The sequence below is a fragment of the Miniopterus natalensis genome, chromosome 4, assembly GCF_054644295.1.
Source record: "Miniopterus natalensis isolate mMinNat1 chromosome 4, mMinNat1.hap1, whole genome shotgun sequence".
In the NCBI taxonomy this organism is placed as follows: Eukaryota; Metazoa; Chordata; class Mammalia; order Chiroptera; family Miniopteridae; genus Miniopterus; species Miniopterus natalensis.
In genome coordinates, this window is record NC_142084.1 from 50,178,263 (window position 1) to 50,197,143 (window position 18,881).

Here is an 18,881-nt window from a genome sequence, read left to right on the forward strand (position 1 = left end):
TAATCATTCAGTTGACTATTACTTCGGACCTTTATCTTAAACAGGTTAAATGATAGCTCAGAGGTAGGATCTCAAATTTCCCAGCATCCTGAAGACTGAAAATTAAACAAGCAAGCATGATGCACGCCTTCTAGATAAGCCACTATAAATTATTTTGGATATGAATTACCAAAAATTAGCTTATTTTATAAGCCTCTGTCTCTTTCCACTCACCAGCAATCTCCTGGGCAACGACTACCTAGGATAGATAGATTCCATTAGCATTAAAATTTTTCCTCTACTGGTAATTGCTAAATTTAGTTGTGTACTCATTTGGTTTGTCCAAATATGAAATATCAAGATAATTTCATGTGTTTTAGTCATCTCCATGACAGCTGTTGATTCAGAATCAAATAAGTGTTATCCCAGAGGATTAAGATGAAAATTCTTTGAAAACAAGATAGAACTTCATTGCGGATGATTTTATAAGGGCAGGGAGAGAAGCAAGGTCAATGTGCAGGAAATAAAGTTGGATATAACTAAATGGTGATATGGTAAAACTGACCTGCAGCATCCTAATTTTCTCAGGTCCTCCTTTGTGCTACACCTTCAAGATATGTTCTCTAGAAAAGGGCCAGGTAATAATGCTTTATAGTACCTCTCCTTGGCTGTGGGCGCTGGAAATTTGGTTTCTGGTTGTAGAATAAAAGGCAATAGCAAGGGAGGGTAGAAAGTACTTTCTCAGGCAGCTGGAGTCTCTGAAATTATACCACATATGGAGCTACCTGTGTCATGGAAACATCCATTCTGTCTATGTAGGAGGCCAATTCAGAAAACAAAAATTTGATTAAAAACATCTTTAAAGCCCTAATTAGGGCTCCAGTTCCTTGGCAGATTCGGAGTTTAGGTGTAGACTAACTACACCACAAATGCAGTAAGATATTTAAAAAACAGGGACTTGTTTTCCTGCAAATGTTCCAAAGAGAAAATAACAGAGAGAGGAGGGCTGTTCTCTCAGAAAGCACAGATCCTGCCAAATGGTTTCTAAATGTGTTTCTCAAAAATTTCCATGTGCCATCAATGGCTCCTGAATACTTCCGGAAATGAAAGGAGCAAAAATCAAGGACCCTGTGAGAAAGCAAACATTCAAGGGAACTAGCTTGCTGAGAAAACAGGTAGTCACACTTTTAAGTCACAATAAAGATACGGTCACAGTCCTCTTCACAGGCTAGAAATACACAGTTACATCACTTTATGATGCTGAAGCCCTAAGGGGAAGTTTCCTCATCTTTCTCCATGTGAAACTAGAGTGAATAACTGGTTGCCATATATATATGGCAACCAGACTGACTCACTGGAACTCACATAGTTAGCAATTTGTTTCTTTAACTTTGGAATCCCAAAGACAGTAATTTTACCACTTAATAGAACTATTTTTAGTCAACCAGAGGGAACCCAGGAGATGTCAAAACAGTAGAAAAAGGTTTGCTCTTGGGCAAGACTGACGCTGGGTGGTCAATCTCCAGAATATTCAGCTACTTTGATCAATTTAAGTAAACATTAACTCAAGCCAGTTCTTTCGCCAACATACAGAGAGTTCATTGAGTTGTTTGGTCATAAATCAAAGTGGCTGCCCCAGGGTCTCCTGCAGGCTCAGCTCCAGTCACAAAAAGGCAGGAACCCAAAGACCAAGCAGAGCACCCCCTCAATAAGTCCCCTCTTCAGCTGTGCACAGTGTTTTCTCTGGCAGAAGTGTCAAAAATGAAAGTCAAGTTTGTCCCATTGGTTTTAGACAGTTATATAAGCAAGGTCCAGCCAGTCATTTCCTAACTTAGTGCCGAAGTCTGTTTTATCTTCTAACTCCATTTCTCTGCTGTCCAGGCTGCTAGGAAAATTCCAGCCACTGCCCAAATAACTGACAATTTTTTAAGGAAAATGTGGACATGTTTTATGGTAAAAATAATTCATGCTCACAGTTTTAAAAATCCAAACAGCAGAAGAGTGTGAGGATGTAAAAACAGTTTCCCTTCACTCCGAATCCCCTGTCAGGTGCCCTCCCAGTCTCTCTCACCGGAGATAAGTACAAAACATGCTTGTATCTTCATAATGACAAGCAAAATTGACTGAAAAGATGTTCTATGTTCGGGAACTCTGCTAGGCACCGAAAAAAGTAAGAAATGGATCCTTCCCTTTACATAGATTTACTGAGGGCGAGTCAACATGACAACATCAAGTTGTAACAGGTGGGACAAGGTACTATGGGAACGCCAGTGATCATGGTTGTGGCCCCGCATTGAAGTTCAGGTAGCCACTCAGAAGTGCTTTGTGGGAGACGTAACATGAGTTGCATTTTTAAGGCTGAATGGGAAATTAAAAGGAGGGCTTGGAGGTGGAGCCAGGAGAGGCCTCCCAGCCATCACATAAGCAAAGGCCTAGAAAGCGAACCTTCATGATATATTGAGGACGTGATCCATTGTCTGATGTGGCTAAGACGTAGGATATTGGTTTGGGGGTATGATGGGAACTGCCGTACAGGGGCCAGATTGTGTCCATGCTGAAGATCTGGCACTTAAGTCTACCGGCAATGGACTGTTGTTTTAAAGTTTTTAAGTAAGGAAGTGATATACTCAAGCCTGTGTGTTAGACGGAATACGTGCCATGTAATAGGGGTAGAAGACTTTGCTGAATGGATGGAGCAGAGAAAGGAGAGGCTGAAGGAAGAAAGACAAATTGAATGATAGTGGGATAAGTGCAATGATGGGAGCCTAGGTTAGTGATGGTGAGACCGTTTGGAAAAAGACTCCGCGAGACTTGGCAAACAACTATATGTGGAGGGATGGAGCAGATGTAAAAGTCAAAAGCAATTCTGACATGTCTCTTGAGTGGCTGGGTATATGGTTATGTCATTGTCCAAAAATAGGGAATAGGGGAGGGAGAGGGCATTTGGGGGCAGATGGGAGAGGAAGCAGGGGGTGTGGAGATGAATTGGGAGGCAGCATCTTATGATGGCAATATAGTTAACATTTATTGAATTTTTACTGTGGGCCAGACACTGTTTTAAGTACTTTGTAGGTACTAACTCAGTTAGTCCTCATAAAGAGTAGGTATTATAATATTATCATTCTCATTTTGCAGATGAAGTAATTGCATAAGTTTAGAATCAGACAACTCTGTGTTCAAATACTAGATATACTGTCTTTTAACTTTTAATGGTGGATAAATGGCTTATTCAATTTAATCTCAGATATAAAAACTAGGAAATGGCACCTATCATATGGGGTTATTATGAAGTTAGAGGTAATACATATGAAGCAACTAGCATAGTGTCTGGAAGCTTGTGTGCCTCAATAAATGCTAGAAGTTATTATCAGCTATGAGATATCCTGGTGCTATGTTCAGTGAGAAGCTGGGAATCTATGTTTACATTGTAGAGCCGAAAGTAAAAAATTTAAACATCAGTATGTTGGTGTTGGTTGGATCCTTGGGTATAAATGCTTGGGTATAAACTCTGTCTGGGTTAGAGGTGAATTGTAGGTAGTGTACCAAAAGATGAGAATTGTGGGGAATTCCGGGAAACACCCATGGTAAAGAACCTCAAACGAATAAAAGAACCTCAAAACACCCACCAGAAAGAACATATGCACCCCTATGTTCATTGCAGCATTGTTTACAATAGCTAAGATCTGGAAACAGCCCAAGTGCCCATCAGTAGATGAGTGGATAAAAAGCTGTGGCACATTTACACCATGGAATACTATGCAGCTGTAAATAAAAAAAGAAGGAACTCTTACCCTTTAGGACAGCATGCAGGGACCTGGAGAGTATTATGCTAAGCAAAATAAGCCAGGCAGAGGAAGACAAGTATCACATGATCTCACTTATATGTGGAATCTAATGAAAAGAATAAACCAATGAACAAAATAGATCCAGAGGCCTGGAAGCATGGAACAGACTGATGGGTCTCAGAGGGAAGGGGGTGGGGGGAGGGTGGGCAGAGATTAACCAAAGAACTTGTGTGCATATATGCATAACCCATGGATGCAGACAACAGTGGTGAAGGATTGGGGAGGGGCAGGTGGAGGGGGACAATGGGGTAAAATGGGAGACATCTGTAATACTCTCAACAACTAAGATAAAGAAAAAACTAAAAATAAAAAAAAATGTAGATGAAGCAATATAAGAAGTGGGGGTGGAAATGGGAGGTTGGTTATAGACAAAAAGACTGGTTAGATAAGTAAATACATACAGAGAATGAGAGCCAGGTTTCCCACTGTAGAAAAGAGTTACAAATGTGAAAAGGGAGGAAACGAGAATGAACCCTCCGATGAACCCTGTGCAACGCTGTCTGAGATGGCTGCATGACAGTGACATCCCTCGCACTCAGATCTTGAGCTCTAAATACCATTTTCCACTAAAAGGAACTAGGGTTCCTTTAAGAAATGGATTATTTCAGGGCTAGGGAAGGAAAAGACGAACCTGGAATCTTTTTTTGTGCTAAAAAGTAAGGAAATGCTCAAAGAGTGACAGGGATGTGCCAAAAGGGCACAGAAGCCAGATTGAAAGGGCTCCCTCTAGCCAAATCTAGGACAACTTGAACATGAAAATGAACATTATAAATGGATTATAAACTGTTGAATAAAATAGGAAACCATGAGTCCCTATTGATATAAAGAAATGAATGAATAAGTTGAAAGTTTGACATGGGATGAGATTTTTACATAATTTCAAAGTATTTTCCGACAAAATACTAATAAGAAATGGAAAAGAGATTTTACAAGGGAGGGGCCTGGCAGACTGCCTCAATCAAGTGACTTACATGAACCTCACCAGAACTGGGACAAGTCACACACTGTGTCATTCTTGCTGGGAGAAGTCTAACCTGAATCTAATCAAGGAGAAACAAAATCAATCCAAAGTGAGGGACATCTACAAAATAACAGGTCTGTAATCTTCAAAAGCTTCACTGCCGTGTGAATGTCGCAGGAAGACTGAGACACGGTTCCAGCTTGAAGGAGATGGAAGAGGGGAGAAAACTAAACACAATCTGTGATTCCGAACTGGATCCTTTTGCAGAACAGACGTCAGGACAATTGGCAAAACGTGACCGGTGTCTGAGGATCAGATGGTAGTAATTCAAACAAGTGAATTTTCTGAGTTCCCCTGATTTTGATGGTTATATTGAGGTTTTGTAGAAAGTCCTTGTTTGTGGGAATGACACACGCAAGTCCTTGGGGATGGTGCCATGTCAATAACATACCTTCAAATGGTTCAGGAAAAGAAGCTTTTGTACTGTGTGTCTATGTTCTATATACTTGAAATTATTTCGAAAAGAAAAAAATCTGACCCTTAAAAGTTAATAGTAAGAAAATTACGCTAAGAATGTTTGGCTGCTTTGTTTTTGGGGTGTGTGTGTGTGTGTGTGTGTGCGCGCGCGCGCACCTGCTATTGTGTATTTGTCACTAACAGTAAACCATTACCAGCGGCCTGGAATTCACGCTCCAGCTGGAGCCCAACCGACTGCTTCTTGGTTCCTTCTTTGACTTTTGTGGCTCATTTGTAAGTTCGATCTAGTGTGTGTAATTCTCCATAGTGTACATGGCTATTATTTCTGTAAGACCCTTAAAATCTTTGAATTACAACTAATTTTTAACCTTTTGTGGCTCCTGGTGATTCAAGATTCAGGGACATAGGGTAGTCTGAATTTAAAATAAAAGATTATAAAATACATTAGCACTTAAATGAAGACAAACTACGTGCAAGGATTTTTTTCCGAACTCTTCAGTACAATTACTTCTATAATACATTACTTTTAAGAAAATGTGGCACATTTGCATGAAATGTTTTTCCTGTGAACCATTAATTAAGCTAATACGCCTGTCACATACATTCTAACCATTAGCTATCTTGCCCTTTAAACTCTCTTGAAATTATTCCCAGCTATTAATCTGCACTTGTAAATAACAAAACTCAGCCAACCAGACTGTAGGGATCCATTCCTGCACACCTGCCATTGGTGGGAAGGGAGGAGGTGGCTGCAGAAGCAGGTGAGTGGAGGGGGGTGGGAGGAAAAGCAGATCACCTTGAAAGCAGTGGAAATACTGGGGGACACTCTGTGAAGTATATGACTGTCTAACCACTACGCTGTACACCTGAAACTAATACAAAATAATATTGAATGTAAACTGTAATTGAAAAATATTTTTTTTAATTTAAAAAATAAAAGAAAATCTGTTCTGATCTCCTCCCTCCCTTTCTCATTACTCCATCCATCACGGATTAGTTGAGTGTCAACCATGTGTCAGGCAGGGTACTGGGCACAGGAGCCGATGATGAATGAGACATGTTCTGGGCTCTTGAAGGAGCACTGGGTTTGGAGGAGAGAGCCTGCTGCGCTGGAAATTTAAGTCTATTCTAATAGCTTCTACAAAAGAATTCAAATGTAATGTGCCCTGGAAGGAGAGAAATGGCTGCCTGACAGGCATAGGGAAAGCCTTCACAGGAAAGGTCACGTTTAAAGCCTCGGAGGCCTTTGTCAGGAAGGGAGAAGGGAGGGAGTTACAAGCAGAAAGAAAGGTTGGAATGGAAGCCTGGAGGTCTCCAAGTGTGGCTCCTTCAGAGCGCCCAGGGCCAGGGCACAATGAAGCTCTGTGCCTGTGTCTGACAGGAGGGGCGGCCAGAGAGCCGACCAGAAAGGTCCCTGTGGGCACACCATTTTTAAAAAAAGAGAGAACACAGACAAAAAGCAAATAGCAACAACAAACGCCCCTGTGTGCTCTGCTAAAGAGTTTGAACTTTACTCTGCAGGCTGTGGGTGTCAGGGGGTGCTGCGGAGTGCTCAGCTCACTCCCCACGCAGGGATTCTGCGCTCCGGGGAGCGGGGGGAGTCTGCCCTGCAGGCCCTGAGGATGGGTGGCTTCTCAAACCAGCATGCCCTGCATGTTCTGTTTCTTATCTGGATTTATTTTTCCTCACGGTACTTCCCAAATGTTTGGCTTATTTCTGTTTATCATCTGCCTCCCCCACTGGCGCCTAAGCTCTATGACAGCAGGTGCTTTGCCCCACACTGCTCTCTCCTCTGCCACGTACTGTGCCCGATACAGCTGCGTGTGTATGTTCTTGAGTGACTGAGAGCGATGCGGACCTGACACAAATCTTGATCCAAAGGACTTGGGAACCCACAGAACTCAGATTCCAGGGAGGGAAATCTGCAGAGGCCATGGGGCTCTGAGCACCCGGGTAGAGGGGTGGTGGGGTGAGAAGCCCCGAGCGGCTCTCTAGAGTGACAACAGCCTTCCCAATGAGATGGCAACGCCTTATCCTGTGATCCTTCGTCTTCTCCCCCAGGGCCGGCCCTTCATAACGGGAAGGCAGGCCTTGGGTAATATTCTAATTTAAGGGTGTTGGGACCAGGACACGGATTTCCCTGAGGAAAGAAAATAAAGCCTAGATCATTATTCTGTTACACTGTCCAAAGCCAGAGTCTGGGATCATGAAACTGGTGCTTTTCTGAATTCCCCTGAGATCTCTGCATGGGCAGACTGTGTCCTATAGAACTTGTGGTCTCATGAGGTCTCCTCCTGAGCATCTCACTTTCCACTTCTCAGCATCTTGCATGCTTGGCCTGCAGGACATGAGGGGCAGTCACGGTACAGGGAGAATGCATTGACAGGCTCCTAGATATGTGTCCCCTGGGGAGGTGGCTCTCCATCTCCAGCAGCTGGATGTCCATTGAAGTGGAGTGGGCGGAGTCTGGAAACGTGTCACAACACTGGCCGATGGCTCAGCTCATTAGCTTTCCCAGCCCTGTGGCTAGAAATCACCTCGAATCAGAAGAGAAACAGACATATCTCAACTACCTGAAAACTGGTGGCCTTGTTTCTAGGTCCTTGCAATATGAGAACTAACCAATTTGTTTTTATTTCAGGCAACCAAAACCTCATATTATGGATATGCTAGGAAAATTCAGCCGTGGTCAGATTGCCTGGAACATGGGTGATTATGAGAACGCCAATCAGAGAAATTCCAAAGGGGCCACCCTCATTAGACAGAGCAAGAAAGTGCTGCCATCTTCCAGACCTCCAAAGCTGCCAAAGCCACCAAAAGAGGAGGTATGGTCATTTGCTTTTCTGAATCATCAGAGAAAACATCAAGCTCTTTCAATATATGAATTAGAGAATGCTATTCAACAGTAATACTGCTGCTAAGGTTTTATAGCCACTTGGAACCTATCAAAACATTTTGTAATTTATATTGGATTTCCACAGTTATGTCTATACTGTGGGCAGATGGGTATTATTCCCATTGTGTAGCTGAAGAAAACAAGAGGTTGTGGGGTTCAGTCCTGCTTATTGATCATATGGTTTAGCTTGGAGAGACACCATCCCCTTGATTTCCAGAAAAAGAAAGTTCTCAGTCTGTGAAATGGAGGTAAATCTTTAAACCTTCTTAAAACCCTTATGAACTGGCAATCAGAGTGAGACTATACCAGTTCAAACCCAAGTTTTTTCCCATTACTGTCTATGGACTCTTGAGCAAGTTGCATAATTTCCCTATATGGGTTTTTAAAATTAAGTAAAATGGGGATATTAGTATGTGTCCTGAACATTTTGTAGTTATCATGAGAATCATGTGAAGGATGTGTAAGAGTATATATTCAAATCAACAACTATTTCCTGAGGTCTTTTTGCATAATCCCACAGCAAAGCGCACATTGTAGTCCTCCAGTGTCTCGAGTATGACAATTTCCATGATAGAAAAGGTAACAGAATAGCGGGAATGCATTCAGAGGCTCATGTTCTCTACACGAAGACGGTCTCCTTGCTGTTGAAGAATCTTGCCAGCTCCCTAGAATATTGCTTATCCTCTGTCGCCAGAAATCTGATTCATTAGCAATTAATTATGTCTATTGGAAACATTCCTTGAAGGAGCTGTGGAAGTCCTCCTCGGTAGGTCCTGACCCCAGGGACACTTTGTATTGAAAACGGGAGCTGTTCAGCTGTTAACATTCTTATGTGGTCTGAATTTTGGGCTGGGTCCAAATGCGATGATTTACTCCAGTGTGTGCAGAGGAGGTTTGGGTTAGTTACTTTCCATCACTGAGCTAATTTTGTGCAGGATTAGAGCAACCATGGATTAAATAATCCCCAAAGCCTCCTTCCATCATTCATTAGATCCAATCGATGGGTTTTTTAATAAGTGAAAAAAAAAGTGCATTAAAAAAAATCTGTTAAAAGACTATTTTGAAATGATTTCAAACTTGCAGAAGAGTTGCAACAACAGTAGAAAGTGAACTCCTGATACATTCTTCACCCAGAATAATTGCTAATTTGCTTTAATGCTTTCTGTATACATGCGTGAGCGCGAGCATGTGTGCACACACACACACACACACACACACTTTTTTTCAAACCATTTGAGGGTAAGTTGCAGATGTGATGCTTCTTTACCCCCAAATATTTCAGGGTATATTTCCTAAGAACACAGATGTTCTCATATAACCAAAGTACAGTGATAACATTCCGGAAATTTAACATCAATACAATATTACAGTCTAATCCAGTAATTTTCAACCTTTTTCACCTCATGGCACACATTAACTACTAAAATTCTGCCAAATACCAAAAAATATAGTATATTTTTGTCGATCCGACAAAAAAAAAGGTATAATTTTGCCTTTCATGCTGGACGGCTATTGTGTTGGCTGTTGTCATTTTTTTGACAATCTAAGGGAAAAGAGGTCAGCACCCCTGACTCAACAGTCAGGTATCGCATGTTTAAAAATTCTTGTGGCACACTGGTTGAAAATTGCTGATCTAATCTATAGTTCATAATCCAATTTTATTAACTGACCCAGTAATGTCCTTTTTGGACATTATTTTTCTCTGATCAAAGATCCCACCTGGGATCCTGTGTTACATTTTCTCCTCATGTCTCTTTAGTCTCCTTCAATTTACAGCAGCTCCTTAGTCTTAGACTTTTGTAACATGGACACATTTTGAAGAATATAGACCAGTTCTGTAGAATACCTCTAAATTTGGATTTATCTGATTTTTTTCTCATGAGTAGATTCAGGTTTTGTGTTTTTGGCAGGAATCCCAAACAAGTGGTGTTACGTCATTCTCAGTGGATCACATCAAAGATGCATCATCGGTTTCTCTCTCTCTATCCCTCTCCCTTCCTCTCTCTCTAAAAAATCAATTAAAAACATAAAACAAACAAAAGAAAAGAGGCACCTGATGTCGGTTTAACCTATTGCTGGTGAAGGTAACTGATCACTTGCCAAATCTCTTCCCTCCCAGAGATAAACAAAATCCTTTATCATTCAAAATAATGTTTTTAATCGAGGAGGCATTCTTCTAAATACCCAGCGATACATTAGAAACTTGCTACCCAAGTCCATTATTTTTGGACGATCCCACAAGGTTCTTACAGATGATGCTCAGTAAGTACTCAAGCCCCCTCTTTATATAAATCCTCTTCAGTGAAAATAACTTGAAGCAAGTGTCTTACAAATTCAAGAGCCAATAATGAACGCAATGTGTGTAAAGCCTCGACGAGCGGCTACCATTACTATGCTTATCAGAAATGCCAGCACGCTTTCCATTCTTATGCTGGGACATTCGGAACTGTGCTCTGAAAGCAGCCTCAAGAAAGGAAAACTCTGTCTATGGAACAGAGTGATTTGGGGGAGATTTTTTAAATTTTTTTTTTAATTATTATATTGCTTTAAATTTAATTTTATTTTTAAAAATATATCTTTATTGATTTCAGAGAGAGGAAAGGAGAGGGAGAGAGGGAGATAGAAACATCAATGATGAGAGAGTCATTGATCGGCTGCAGCCCGCAACCCAGGCATGTGCCCTGACCGGGAATCGAACCCTGATCGCCTGGATCCTAGGTCGATGCTCAACCGCTGAGCCACGCCCGGCCGGGCTGAGGGAAATCTTAAAAGCATAAAGCTATATATAATATCACGTCTTCTCATCAAGATAATGGTTGAAAGTGGGGATATTTTATATATTCAGGTTTTTAGGTTTGAATTTTTACTTATACCCTAAGTTTGGAACATAATTAAAATATTTCTAAAATGCAATTTATGATATTTAACAGTATATATCATTCTTGTACACATTTACCCAGAATGCTTACAAATATTTTTGAAAATTAATGGGGCAAATTTCTAAACTGTTTTTCCTACTATATTTCTCCAATTTTTTCCTTTTTTAAAATCACAAAATGTCTCTCTAGTTCTATCTTCTAGCCCACTTTTCATTTTCCCTTCTTGATTTTCAGTTAACCTTTTTTTCCCCTTCCACATAAATAATAGCCACTTGTGTGCTACCAAATTTATGTGTATGCAACAGACATTTTTAACATCTTCCATTTCTATTTCATCTCTGTTTGTAAATATTCTCACTGCCCCCTTCATTCCATATATGGGTATAATTTCAGTAACCGACACACTCTTCCCTCACTCACATTAGGTGCAAAAGCAGTAATTCTCCAATTTTAATGTGCAAATGAATCCCCTGGAGATCACGTTAAGATGCAGATTATGCTTCAGTAGGTCTGGGGTGGGGCTTGAGACTCTGCATTCCTCTCAGGTCCCAGTCAGTGCATCTTGTTGCTGGTCCAGGGGCCTTGAGCAGCAAGGGGCTGGAGGATTTGACACTGAGTTGTCGCATGGCGAGCTAGGAACAGGAAGGAATTGACAGAGCAAGGAGGGCAGGGGAGGAAGACCAGGAAGAACAGGCTGGCAGTGCAAAGGCGACGATAACCTAGCACCTTGGAGGGGGTGCGTGTGGATCAGTACACGGCTGGATAAGAGTGTGCAAAGCGGGGTACCTGGTGATGAGGCTGGAGGAGGGCCAGCGGTGTCATCTGAATGCATGATGCTAGGAACCTGGGTTTTACTGGGCTGACTTTCAAACAGAACTGACAGGATTACACTTAATTTTGGAAAGATTAATTAGAACTGTTTGATAATGAAAGGGAGATGAATTCAAAGAGCATTTTGGTAGCTCAGCTGAGAAATGAGGAGGGATTAATAGTAGGCAAAGAGAAAAGAGAAAAGGTGATGTATTTGAGACACAAAGAAAGCACTGGATTCAACAGCTCTCGGGGCTGACTGGGTGTGGGGAAAGCCTTCAGTTGCCGTGGGAAAGAAGAAAGTGGGGAGCAGACCTCAGCCCTTAGGAGAGTGGGGAGGCAGGCAGGGGAGCCGGGTGGCAGTAAGGAGAATGACTGGGCAGCAGAGGACTGAGTGCCAAGCAAACCTCTCCAGAAAAAGCTTAGTTGTCAAAGAAAGGGGATATTTAGGATAAAGAGGGCGGGGAGAGGGACCCAGGAGAAAAGGTTAATATGGGTGATTTTTTTTGCACACTGAGTAGATTGAGAACTTGAAAATGAGAAAAGGGAATGATAACGGATGATTTAAGATCTCCAAGGAAGCAGAGGGAGGGGCGCAGTTATAAGGAATCCGCACACAATGGCAAGGGTGGGTCTCTACAGGAAGGGGCGGTTTCCTTCCTCTGTGAATGAAGCGTTACCTCCTTCCTTGCCGTCAACATCTCCTTTGCAGCACATATTCAGAGGCTGTGACTTGTATCTCAGCCCTTCAGGGGTAAGTCTGAAGTTTGCACTGTTTACTGTGTTAAAGATCTTTGCTCCAAAGTCTACTTCCTCTAACTTGGTATGATGATATTCCGACTAACCAACTCCATTTTGGGGTCATCATATATTCACTGGATGGGTAGCTTAAGTATCTATATAAAAGTCAGGGTGCTCCAGAGAAATAGAACCAATGGGATGTATAGACAGATTGATTTTTAAAAATGAGAGAACTGGCTCACATGATTGTGGAGGGTGGTAAATCCCAAATCTGTAGGGTAGGCAAGCCGGCTGGACACCCAGGCAAGAATGATGTTGCAGTTCAAGTTCAAAGGCAGTCTAGAGGCGGAATTCCCTTTTCATTGGGGACCTCAGTATGTTTTCTCTTAAGTCCTTCAACTGACTGGATGAGACCCACCTGCATTAGGAATGGCAATCTGCTTTACTTGAAGTCTACTCATTTAAATGTTAATCTCATCTTAAAAAATTCCTTTACAGCAACATCCACACTGGTGTTTCACTAAAGATCTGGCTACTATGGTCTCACCAAGTTGACGCATAAAATTAACCGTCACAGTACCCATCACATCCAGGTGTGGGAATTAAGTGAAGTAACATATATAAAGCATCTGACAGAACAGTCCAGACATCAGGGAAACAAAAAGCAATGTGGTGTGCACGTGTATGTTTAAGTTCTTTATCAACAGCATTATTTTAAAGTTGCTTGAGGGAGTGTAGAAAACATTTGAAATTTTCATTTAATCCAAAAAAGATTTTGAAATACCTAATGTTACCGCTCTCCATTGTCTTAAAACAACATAATTCAGTATGGTATCATGTTGCTACAAAAGTTACACTTAACCGCATATTTTTTCCTGAGACCATGGAGTAGCAATGATCTCATCCCTTTCATAGTAAATATTTTATAATGCCCTTTAAGTTCCTAAAATTCATAAATAATGCAACCTACTTATACATATAATTTATAACAAACTAATACAATGCACTAGGCTTGCTATTTAAAAAGTAATTTATATTAATATATTTTTAAATGCACAGACATTGGGGAACTAGATTAGAAAATATAGTGAAGTAGGCAGATGCTTACATCTATATATAGTCTCCATGAGTGCAAGAGCTATAAATGAGAACTGATATAGATCTACTGTATCGATTACTCAAATTCCATGAGTACCATAGCTGTTGCTAATGTTTTCCAAATTATGTCAATTCTTTTTAAAATTCTGAACCTTACAAGGCAAAATCTTCCCTCAATTTAGACTTCAGTGGCATTCCTGAAAAATTCAGCATATATTAAAATTATTTGAAAATACATTGTGCTTTTATGTAAAGCAGAATTAAATTCTTGGCTTAATTATAAACAGATTTTTTTAACCCACATGAGTGTCCAGCACAACATTTCAGAGTCACGCAGGAGGTGGGGGCAATTCTTCATTCCATGGGGTGTCCCACACATTACAATACATTTCTCCTATCATCCTCAGCTCCTACCTCCCATCACCCATCATAATGCTGAGCAAAATGGCCCAACATTTCCAAACCCCCTGTTGAAAATCACTGACAAATATAATGAACTTGTTTCAGCAGCATGAGTTAATGGAAATGAGACCTCTAGATTCTTAAGTCCCAAGATTCAACATAACAAACAAATGTTCAAGATAAACTGAAAAGTTTTATTGCACCAAATGCCACAAAAAAAAAGGGGGGGGGGAATCAAAATAATACATGGACAAGTTTTAAGAAAAATTTTCCATACAATGACATTGATAGCTATTTAACTGATCAAAAATATAAAGTCCTATCAATTTGTCTTCATGAACCTTCAATTATAACAAATCCCAGAATTTTCTCCTGTTTTAAACACCACTTAAATGTAAGCATATTGCAATCTTGCTTCCAAGATACATAGTTCACCAAATTTTGACATTTAAAAATTAACATTCAGAGGGGGCTGCTTGATTTAAGCAAGTATTATAATAAAACATCCCCTCTCCCAAAGCACAATACAAATGGTTCACATTTACCAAGAGAAACTAGACTCAATTTAATGGTGAAAGGATTCATGAACAAAATACTTTCCAAAGTACATAAGAGTGGATAAATCCAGAAATTAAAAAGAATTTTGGGATCACTTTATATTCTTCATTTTTATGTACAACCAACTCTAGTGAAGAACCTAAAAAGCTACGGACTAAATTTTTTATAAAAATCTCAGGACCTAATTATAAGAGCCTAAACAACAGTTTAGTATCATTTAGCAAGCAGGAATTTTCCTCTCTCCAAAAAAGTTAATTTTGAAAAATATGTAAGTTTAAAAAGTTGTGATGTGTAAACGGCAGTTCCATGGGATGTGAAAAGATTAGTTACTTTCATTAAAAAACAGCACACTTCAGAAAAATGGGTCGAAGCCTGTACAAAAAGCTATTTAACACTGATAAAAATAAAATACTTTGGAGTTATGCACAAGTATGGAAGCTACATTTTAAATTTTCATTGTCGTGTTTAAATGTACACAATTATCTTTACATTCATATCACTCGTCAATCTATTAAAAATAAAACTGCGACATGCTAGAAAGAGGCCCATCACAGGGACACGTACACACTTCTGCTCTGTCATGCCTCGCTAGCTTGCTTAAAGAAGCAAGATGCTACAAAAGTTACACTCAACAGGTAAGACTTAAAAGTTGAAGAAACCCTAAAGGTGGAATCCTGTCAACTGAGGTAGTTTTCTCAAAATTTTTTTTAAATTTTTATTTGTTTCTTGAGGTGGGCATGGGAGAGGGTGGGATCCCTTTTTTGCCTCTTCGGCTAAGACAGAATGAAGCCACTGGGTGGTGTGTGGTGTGTGAGTGGGTGTAGCTCAACACAAGTCCATGAGATTGTTGTTTTCTTTTCCACTTTTGGGAAGAGGTTGAATTTAAGACAAGTAAAACTTGAATGCTATTTAAAGGAGGATTCTAAAAGAGCAGCGACAGTCTCGGTCTGTGTTTGCAGGCAATAGGTGTGAGGATTCGGTTCTGACTGGAACCCTGAGCATCACTGGGACCATCCCCACATGTGACCCACCTGTAGTTTTCCAACAGACATTTTCCAAGACAGAGTTTTGGAAAAGTAGATTAAGAGGCAAATTAAATCTTCTCAGGCTTTGAGGGGGCTGGGCTACATCTTTTATGTATGAAGTTTAGAATCGGCCTTTTAAAGCTCAATTTCCCCCTATCTGGGTCTAATTTTCAACATGCCACATGAGAATGGAACTGATTTTGTATCTAGTTATTTTCTATGAAACCCTGGAAGGCGGTGAATGAGGGAAAGTGCCCAAGACGTGTAAACAAGGAAAAGGGAACTAGAGATGAGGGAATGCTTTAAACTGGTGCAGATGGAAATGATGCAACACCAGCTATTACCATTTATTTACATGTAATGAAAAACAAATGATGAGTGAGCTGAGCCACAGGTAAGGTTCATTCTCTTCGTGTAACATAACAACAAGCAATGTCGTCATGGAACTAGAGAGTTTAAAACATAAACTCAGATGTTAGGCAAAAGAAAACAGAAAAATCTAAAAAGGATGGAAAACTTCAACTTTATGAAAGAAAGACATAAAATAAAAATTAAAGATCTTAAGAGCTTTAATGCACCCATCTACATTTCACATCATAAAAAAAGAGAAAGGAAGGCAGCAATTCTGACTTATTCCTAAGAAATAATATACCCATTTTCCTCCATTAGGTACTGCTGCTATACTCTTTCAAACAAATAATTAACTTGCATTTGTAAAAGAAGGGACAGACTTATGTAACTTGGTGTTTAAGATAGGATTTCATCAAACAGAAAACCTGAAGTCATTCTAACCCCTATTAGGGAAGTTACTTCATATTCTTAGGTACAAAGATACATGGAAAGGACTGAAATTAATTTATAAAAGAGTGAAAGGAAACTGGAGCCTGTTTATAATTAGCTGTACTCAAGACCGTCAAGATGCTCACAATGTTCTGTTTTACTAGATTAGCTCCTGTCATTTAATGATCAATTTTTTAAAGGTCTTTTCCTTTATCCTAATATGTCAGTACATTGTCTGACATGGTAATAGTTCATGGTCAGTAAACTAAGAAAAGTTTCTTTTACAGTAACAGAAAATTATGTTTTTTTTAAAAAAGTGAACTATGCTAACAAATAAACAATTCCTCATTTTGGCAGGTTTTATACTATGGGGAGTTAATTTCTGGAACGGTGTTTTAAAAACTATGTAGGAATTAGAAGGCACAGAGATGATAATGTAAAAATTTAGACCGTGTATGAATTGTTTATAAATGTTCAAACTAATTACCTTCATTAGTCATCCTGAACTGCTATAGGTTTCATTTCCCACCAGGACAGCTGTGCCTTTTAGAGTATAAATAGTCATTTGTATTAACTATTATAGGAAGAAAGTGGCTTTGGCTAGAAGAATTTAGCAACAGAAATACTCTTGAGCTTACAGAAATCACTTTGGTAAATGGCCTCTCTTAAAGAGGCTGCTGAAAGCTCTAAAGTATAAGGTTAAACATACGGTATCAGACTGTGTATTTTGCTACTACAAACTCCATCCTGATGGGATTAAGATGCTACATTGATTCTTGGGTTTACTGCACCAACAATCCACCTCTAACCTACCTGTGGCTGCATCTGAGACAAAGTAAACTCCAAGAAGATGTGAAAACAGTAGGTCCCCAAAGCAGTCTCTTCCCAACAGTCAATCCCCTTTCATGTTTTAGGTCAGTCCCTCCCACAGACCCAGAGCTGACGAGGGCACGTGTGGCTTTTAACTTCACCTTTTGTAAAAAGCAAACTCCGACTTGGAATCTGAAGTCCTTTTTCTGAGTGTCTTCTAGGAATAGCAAAATAATGCCTTCTCCAGTGTGGAGAGCCCATGCTTAAGCTCTGAAACGTTTTCCTACTGGAATGGTATGTACATTGTTTACCTCCTGCTCCAAAGTCACTTGTCCTTCAGCCCAAACACGCAAGGCGGTCTGTACCAATGGCTTAGTGTTTAGTGTAGCGCGTGTGCTTCCTCCTACAAAAAGGTCACTCTCTCTGTTGACTCGTGGGGAACAAAAGGCCTACAGTGTCCATGAAAAACACACATGCCGTTATGTCAAGTCAACCTAAGTTCCAATGAAGCATCCACTTGAAAGCAAGGAAATGAAACAAAACAAAGCGGTGGAATGACTGTTTCTGTTTACTCTTCTTATGCTTTTGACATCACAGAGAGCATATTCCTTCCTCCTTCAGCTGAGAATCTGTTTTTTTCCCTCTCCCACCAAGGAAGAACTGGCCTGAGCTTTAGCTTATAAGAGTATCTGAGCGACGTAAGGAGAGTGAGTACTGGCAATAGCAGTCAACAGGGGCAGGTCGTTCGATTCAATCCTGAAAAAAAGAAAAGATGATTATTTTAAAGCAGCCTGATTCTGCAGTTGAGTATTACTGCAAGGGACCAAGCTTCCTAGATCATTGCTTTAAACAAGAGAAAAAGTAAGAGAGATAGAGAGATGGTAAACCTGGCCTTTTAATCTGATCTCCTGGTGGACACTGCCGGAGATCAATGGGAGATCAGGAAGCTCTGTTGGGCGCATGCACGGACACACAGCTGTTCTTCCCCCAGCAGGGCCATGGGTTTGAGCCCATAGCTTTTCCATATTCTCTGTGCAGCCTTGTAATGCTTCCTCCGTTGTCTCCTCACCCCTCCAGTCAACACCCTGAATGCACAGATTCTGCACCTAAGTTACGACTGGTTAGGAAAGTGATGAAGGTGGCGATGTCTTCAAAACCCTTGGCGGTTTGTTTAACAGGTTAAACAACTTAGATCCTCACTAAGCATTTGAGCTGTGACATTCTGAGGGCAAAGTGACACTAACAGATTCTGAATCACAAGACATTGCGCATCAGACAGACCTGGCTTTGGTTGCCTCTCTTAAAGCAGAGGCAGACACAGCATGGTCACAGGCTAGGTGCTGACAAATGTCCTGAAAAAAATAAGGATTGCTTCAGTCCATGAATATGTCCTAATCTTTCCCCTGCATTCCACAGAAAATAAAAACATGAAAATTTAAAAGGTAGCTGTCATGGAGTGTCTTCTACGCCTTCCCCAGTAATGCTCCCTACTGATCTAATTCCAGGTGGACGAGGGGCTCTGCAGCACCATGAGTGCTGCTGGCCCTGATGGTGGGAGGAAGGAGCTGAAGAGAGGCTAGATATGATTCCCCTAATGATGGACTAATAGGGCCTAGAGAT

At 40.5% G+C, this 18,881-nt stretch overlaps 2 protein-coding genes across 3 annotated transcripts in view; one reads left to right on the forward strand and one right to left on the reverse strand.

Moving 5' to 3' along the window:
* Nucleotides 1–9,977, forward strand: part of SPMIP2 (sperm microtubule inner protein 2) — a 71,691-nt gene extending 61,714 nt beyond the window's left edge. Inside the window, exons 4-5 of the mRNA XM_087816143.1 lie at nucleotides 7,904–8,087; nucleotides 9,918–9,977. Coding sequence (XP_087672269.1) covers nucleotides 7,904–8,087; nucleotides 9,918–9,977 — 244 coding nt within the window. The remainder of the gene's footprint in view (nucleotides 1–7,903; nucleotides 8,088–9,917) is intronic.
* Nucleotides 9,978–14,261: 4,284 nt separating this feature from the next.
* Nucleotides 14,262–18,881, reverse strand: part of FNIP2 (folliculin interacting protein 2) — a 117,623-nt gene continuing 113,003 nt past the window's right edge. For both annotated transcript variants that reach the window (XM_087816532.1, XM_087816531.1), the window contains one exon: nucleotides 14,262–18,017. In XM_087816532.1, the coding sequence (XP_087672658.1) occupies nucleotides 17,939–18,017 (79 nt within the window). In that variant the 3' untranslated portion in view covers nucleotides 14,262–17,938. The remainder of the gene's footprint in view (nucleotides 18,018–18,881) is intronic.